Raw genomic sequence first — 7,203 nt, forward strand, 5'->3', positions numbered from 1 at the left:
CACACACACACACACACACACACACACACACACACACACACACACACGGCAAGTGTCTTAAATTGAAAAATAGCGCAAGCATGATATACTACAACTTGTGAAATGCAGCTAAAGCTGAACCTGCAGAAAAATTTATAGATTTAAAATGTACATATTAGAAAATAAGACTTAAAATGCATACATTAGGAAATAGAGGCTGGATGCAGTGGCTCATCCTGTAATCTCAGTACTTTGGGAGGCTGAGGTGGGAGGATTGCTTGACCCGGGAGTTCAAGACCAGCCTGGAAAACAAAGTGAAACCCCATCTCTACAAAAAGTTTAAAAATTATCCAGGCTTGGAGGTACATGCCTGTAGTCCTAGCTACTTGGGAGACTGAGCTGGGAGGATTGCTTGAGCCAGGAGTTGGAGGCTGCAGTAAGCTATGATCATGCCACTGCATTCCAGCTGGGGCAACAAAGTAAGACCCTGTCTCAAAAAAAAGAAAAGAAAAGAAAATATATATTAGGAAATAATTAGAAAATGCATACTATATTAGAAAATAAGACTTTATATATTAGAAAATCAATGATCTAAGAGGCCATCTCAGGAAATTAGAAAAAAGGAAGAGTAAATTAAGGCCAGGTGCAGGGACTCACACATGTAATCGCAGCACTTTGGGAGGCTGAGGTGAGTGGATCACTTGAGCCCAGGAGTTCAAGATCAGCCTGGGCAACATAGTAAGACCCCATCTCTACAAAAAATACAAAAAAAATTAACTGGGCATGGTGGTATGCACCTGGTCCCAGCTACTCCAAAGGCTGAGATGGGAGGATTGCCTGAGCCTGGGAGGTCGAGGCTACAATGAGCTGTGATTGTGCCACTGCACTCCAGCCTGAGCAACAGAGTGAAAACCTGTCTAAAAAAAAAAAAAGTAAAATAAACCCTTGTCTGGGAGCAGTGATGGCTCACACCTGTAATACCACCACTCTGGGAGGCCGAGGCGGGAAGAACACAAGGTCATGAGATCGAGACCATTCTGGCTAACATGGTGAAACCCAGTCTCTACTAAAACTACAAAAAACTAGCCGGGCGTGGTGGCAGGTGCCTGTAGTTGCAGCTACTGTGAAGGCTGAGGCAGGAGAATCGCTTGAACCTGGGAGGTAGAGCTTGCAGTGAGCCGAGATGGCGCCACTACACTCCAGCCTGGGCGACAGAGCAAGACTCCATCTCAAAATAAATAATCAATAAATAAAATTAAATCCAAAGATAGTAGAAGAAAGAAAATAAACAGCAGAAATCAATAAAATAGAAAACACAAATGCATGAGAAAAAGTCAAGATCAGAAGTTATTTCTTTTAAAAGACTCACCATCACTCTCTATTAGCAAGAATGATTAAGGAAGAAAAGAAGTGCCTAGTGCATTCCACACTCTGGCGTGTTCCCTGCGTTAGCCAGACCATCGTTAGCCCTATTTCACAGAGCAAGAAGTTGCTTCATAGAGATTCTGTAATCCGCCCAAATTAGTCTACCTAGAAAGTGCTGGAGCTGGATTTAACCCCTCAGTCTCCCAAGACACGTCGATGAGGCCTACTTTGTGCTGGGCACTGGGCTGGGCAGTGAGGCCATAGAGGTGCATAAGACACAGCTTCTGTCCTCAGGGAGCGCCAGCCTGGGAGCTAAGGAAAACCATCATATGTGTCCATCTCTTCCACATTTACATAGTGCTTTCTTTCTTTCTTTTTTTTTTTTGAGACAGAGTCTCATTTTGTTGCCCAGGCCGAAGTTCAGTGGCGCAATCTCAGCTCACTGCAACCTCTACCTCCTGGGTTCAAGCAATTCTCCTGCCTCAGCCTCCTGAGTAGCTGGGATTACAGGCGCCCACCACTGTGCCCGGCTAGTTTTTGTATTTTTAGTAGAGACAGGATTTCACCATGTTGGCCAGGCTGGTCTTGAACTCCTGACCTCAAGTGATGGCCTGCCTCGGCCTCTCAAAGTGCTGGGGTTACAGGTGTGAGCCACAGCGCCTGGCCTACATGATGCTTTCACAAACATAGTTTCACCAGGAGAGGAAACAGGAAAAGGAGAAACCTGGGTTTTTGCCTCCCGTCCATGAGGAGGGAACATGTGTATCCCCATCATTCTGTTTTACACATGTACAGACTCACACATATATAGATACACTGAATTTTCTTCTCTGCACCTCTATTTCTTCCTGTGTAGAATGCGATTTAGACTCATGGTGACTTAAACCTCCCTCATTAGAGGTTTTGGATTTGGGCTTTGCGGCTCACAGTGGAAATGCAAATGGTGTTGGGGTCAGGTGGGGTGTGAGGCCGGGAACTCAGCTGGAATTAGGCCAGTGGGATTCTGAGAGCACCGCCTTAAGACAGGTCAGTTTTGATCTGGATCCAGATGACGTGATCCTAAGACGCATAGCCTGGGAAGCCAGCACTGGGGAAGTGGTGCTGAGGGATGTGGGTCATGGGGGTGAGGGTGAGCTTGCAGGGTCTCCCATCAATGCAACTGAGTTTTCTTTGGCAGGGAATTTACCAGCTGAAGAAAGCCTGCCGGCGAGAGCTACAAACTGAGCAAGGCCAGTTGCTCACGCCCGAGGAGGTCGTAGACAGGATCTTCCTCCTGGTGGATGAGAATGGAGATGGTAAGAGGGGCAGAGATGTGTGAGGGGGGTGCTGCCCACTCTGCATCACCGCCACTTTCTGGCCTCACATCCTCGGGCAAGACCCTCCACCTTCCAACCCTGAGGTCCTCATCTGTGAGAAGGCTGTGGAGAAGATGACATGAACTAACAAAGGGACTCATGAGCACGTGTTTGTAGGAGCGACTAAAAGTCCTATAGGAGTTGCCGATGGAGGCCCAGTATGCAGAATAGAAAGAATTGGAACTTTGGAGTCAGGCAGGGAGTGATATATTGAGTTTCTCGTCCTGGTCTCAATTTCCTCATCTGGAAAATGGGGATAATAATAGTGGTTGAGAGGAATGAATGGGATAATGTGTTTAAGAGCAGGCATAGGGTAGGCCTCCATTCAGGCTGCTTGGGCTCTCCTCCCTGTAGCCCAGTGCCCAGCCCCAAGGCTGTGTGGGGAGAGAGCTGGCTTGGAATATACACAGGAGCCGTCCAGATCTCTCAGCTCCACCCAGCATTTCCGTGGGACCGTATGCAAAAATTCAATTCATCTGTAAAGAAAGCCCCCTCCACCTATTTTTATTTTTTTATTTTTTTTGAGATGGAGTCTCGCTCTGTCACCCAGGCTGGAGTGCAGTGGCACAATCTCGGCTCACTGCAAGCTCCGCCTCCTGGGTTTACGCCATTCTCCTGCCTCAGCCTTCTGAGTAGCTGGGACTACAGGGGCCCACCACCACACTCAGCTAATTTTTTGTATTTTTAGTAGAGACAGGGTTTCACCGTGTTAGCCAGGATGGTCTCGATCTCCTGACTTCATGATCCAACCATCTCGGCCTCCCAGAGTGCTGGGATTACAGGCGTGAGCCACCGCACCCGGCCTAGAAAGCCCCTTAAAGGTGGCAGGAGACTCCTGGAGATTCAGACACCTGACAAGCCTCAAGCTTGGGGCCTGAGACTGCAGGATAGTTGGCATAAGAGATGTAGGCGCATCCTGGGAGCGAGGTCTCCCCTCCTGCCCCCAGAGTCAGATCTCCCCTTCTTCTGCATGACCGCCTCTCCTCCCCCCTGCTCAGGCCAGCTGTCTCTGAACGAGTTTGTTGAAGGTGCCCGTCGGGACAAATGGGTGATGAAGATGCTGCAGATGGACATGAATCCCAGCAGCTGGCTCGCTCAGCAGAGACGGAAAAGTGCCATGTTCTGAGGGGTCTGGGGCCCCTGCATGACTCCAGGCTCACCCAGGTTTCCAGGGTAGTGGAAGGGTCCCTGGCTCAGCCTGCTCATGCCCACTCTTCCCCTGGTGTGGACTTCCTGGCACCCCCTGTGCAGGGCTGAGTGGGGATGGGGAAGGGCTGCTGGGTCTGAAGTGGCCAACAGGGCATAGTCCATTTTGGAGAATTCCCTGGGATGGTGAAGGGAACTGGGTTACTTTTTCCATTCAGCTGTTCCCGGGAGAACTATGCCTTGGCTTGGTGGTTGTGGGGCTCCCACGGTTTCTAGGTGTTCTCAGTTGGAAGCAGGAGCCAACTGAGGGGTGAGGGTCCCACAGACCAAATCAGAAATGAGAACACAAAGACTGGTAGGAGGCAGGGGTGGTAGGGTATTGAGACTGAAGAAAAGGCAGGAGTGTTGGGAAGCAGGGGGCGGCAATAATTTTCTAACTTCCAGGACGCTGAGGGGCGTTAATGGGGAGGAATCTGGCCTCCTTCTCCCGAAGGCATCCTCACCAGTGGTGTCAACAGGAAAAATGGTAGCAAATACGCTGCAGGCTGTAGTCTTTCTGCCTTTGGAAGGGTCGGCTGTGCTTAAAGGGGCTGTTTCAGCTCTGCCTGGGCGCTGCTCCGGGACCCCCTGCTGCCAACCCACCATTCCCCCAACAATCCTCCCTTTCCATCCACATCCCCCACTATGGACCTTCCACAACTCCCAGCGATAAGCCGAATGTTTCTCTTTAAAGGATGGAGAAAACTTCTGTCTGTCTCTGGCATGAATTGGGGGCCTGCCGACTGGGGTTCATGGGCCGGACTTTGCTTCTAATGGCCGTGTGACCCAAGACAGCCACTTCTCCTCCCTAACCTCGGTTATGTCTCAGCGGCACAGTGAGCAGGTCGGACTAGGCGAGCGGTTTGGATTATTATATTTTTAGATGTGGAATTATTTTTTGTTATATAAACTCTTATGTGTAACTCCAGTATAGAAACTAGATTAAAAGGGAGTCTCTCTGGTTGAAAGGGGGTCTGAGTACCCTCTGGAACTGGAGGCACCTCTGAAAAAAGAAAACTGAAAACCAGCGCCCTGGGTCACTGTTACTCCTATAAGACAGTTTAAAGTGAGACCTGGAAAAACATTTGCTTTATCTTGAATAGATAGGTTGTTATGTTGGTGTATAAAAAATAAAACCAACCTATTAAACCTGCGACTTCGTAGGCGTGCTATTTCATATGATATTCATATAAAATTTCCTTTAGACACCAATTTGGTAAAAAATAATTGATTAGAAAAACACTGGCCAGGCGCAGCAGTTCACACCTGTAATCCAAGGACTTTGGGAGGCCGAGGTGGGTGGATCACCTGAGGTGAGGAGTTCAAGACCAGCCTGACCAACATGGTGAAACCCCGTCTCTACTAAAAATACAAAAAAAAAAAAAAAAAAGAAAGAAAGAAAGAAATTAGCTGGGCGCGGCGGCAGGTGCCTGTAATCCCAGCTGCTACTGAGGCTGAGGCAGGAAAATCACTTGAACCCGGGAGTTGGAGGTTGCAGTGAGCCAAAGTCGCGCCATTGCACTCCAGCCTGGGTAACAAGTATGAAATTCCATCAAAAAAAAAAAGAAAGAAAGAGAAACAGAGACAGAGAAAGAGAAAAAGAAAGGAAGGAAGGGAGGGAGGGAAGGAAGGAGGGAAAGACAGAAAGAAAGAAAGCAAAGCAAAGTAAGCGGGCCAGGTGCGGTGACTCATGCCTGTAATCCCAGCACTTTGGGAGGAAGAGGTGGGCAGATCACCTGAGGTCGGGAGTTTGAGACCAGCCTGACCAACTTGGTGAAATCCCGTCTCTACTAAAGCTACAAAATGAACCAGGTGTGGTGGCATGTGCCTCTAATCCCAGTTACTTGGGAAGCTGAGGCAGGAAAATTGCTTGAACCCTGGAGGCGGAGGTAGCGGTGAGCCAAGATTGCCCCATTGCACTCCAGCTTGGGCAACAAGAGTGAAACTCCATCTCAAAAAAAAAATATATATATATATATATGCGTGCGTGTGTGTGTGTGTGTGTGTGTATCCAGGTGGGACACAGACATGCCCCAAATTATGAAGAAGGTATGTGAATGACATTGAGGGATGTCCTAATTACATGCAGACACCTTCCCAACTCTGACCTTCAGGATTTCCCAACAGGCAGCCAGCCAAAGGAACAGAAATGTCAACTCCCTTTTTCTTTCTGCTGAACCAACGTTCAGACAGAACGACCTCTACCTCTACCTTCCTTCCATGTCTGTTGCTCAGTCCCTGGCTGACTTCCTTGTCTGGGGAGGTCCAAGTGGTGGACAGGACATGAGCAAAAATGCACCCCCTCATCCGCCCAGTGGGGCACTCTCTGACTTGGTATTTTACTTATTTTTCCCCTCATTTTCTCTCTCCCACTCCTGAATGTATTTATGTATTTATTTATTGGAGACAGGATCTGGCTCTGTTACCCAGGCTGGAGTGCAGTGGCGCAATCTTGGCTCATTGCAACCTCCGCCTCCCAGGCTCAAGCGATCCTCCCAACTCAGCATCCTGAGTAGCTGGGACCACAGGTGCACACCACCACGGCCAGCTAATTTTTCTATTTTTTTGTAAAGACAAGGTTTTACCATGTTGGGCAGGCTGGTCACAAATTTCTGTGCTCAAGTGATCCACCCACCTCAGCACCCATCCCAAAGTGCTGGGATTACAGGCATTAAGCCACCATGCCTGGCTTCCTCTCCTGAATTTTCATTTACTCCCCACACCTCCCCCACACCCAGCTGAAGTGAAGACTCAAAGCCTAGAAGAAAGAGCATCTTTGAAAAAATGGTCACAACTGCTCCAGCCTGTGTGTCTCCCCAGGTTCCTGCAGCAACCAGGTAGCTGTAATTCAGGGACAGAACCAAGAAAACTTGCCTTGGACAGGTAGAGATAGATCTCTGAGTTGGGTTTTTCATTGCTATTTTTGTTTTGTTTTGTTTTGTTTTTCTGAGACGGATTCTCGCTCTGTAGCCCAAGCTGGAGTGCAGTGGTGCAATTTCGGCTCACTGCAAGCTCTGCCTCCCAGGTTCACGCCATTCTCCTGCCTCAGCCTCCAGAGCAGCTGGGACCACAGGCACCTGTGACCACGCCTGGCTAATTTTTTTGTCTTTTGGTAGAGACAGGGTTTCACCGTGTTAGCCAGGATGGTCTCGATCTCCTGACCTCGTGATTCGCCCACCTCGGCCCCCCAAAGTGATGGGATTACAGGTGTGAGCCACTGCGCCCAGCCTGAGTTGGGTATTCTTAAAGTTGAGATGTGCAAAGATGCGGATGGGGCCCACCTGTAACAGACTGTCCCACTTCCCAACTGGTATCAGGT

The 7,203-nt window shown here is 49.0% G+C and overlaps 1 protein-coding gene across 1 annotated transcript in view; it reads left to right on the forward strand.

The window, feature by feature from the left end:
* Positions 1-5,037, forward strand: part of GUCA1B (guanylate cyclase activator 1B) — an 11,608-nt gene extending 6,571 nt beyond the window's left edge. The window contains exons 3-4 of the mRNA XM_023212805.1: positions 2,522-2,639; positions 3,698-5,037. Of these exons, the coding sequence (XP_023068573.1) occupies positions 2,522-2,639; positions 3,698-3,825 (246 nt within the window). The 3' untranslated portion in view covers positions 3,826-5,037. The remainder of the gene's footprint in view (positions 1-2,521; positions 2,640-3,697) is intronic.
* The last annotated feature ends 2,166 nt before the right edge of the window (positions 5,038-7,203 follow it).

The sequence above is a fragment of the Piliocolobus tephrosceles genome, chromosome 5, assembly GCF_002776525.5.
Source record: "Piliocolobus tephrosceles isolate RC106 chromosome 5, ASM277652v3, whole genome shotgun sequence".
Classification (NCBI taxonomy): Eukaryota; Metazoa; Chordata; class Mammalia; order Primates; family Cercopithecidae; genus Piliocolobus; species Piliocolobus tephrosceles.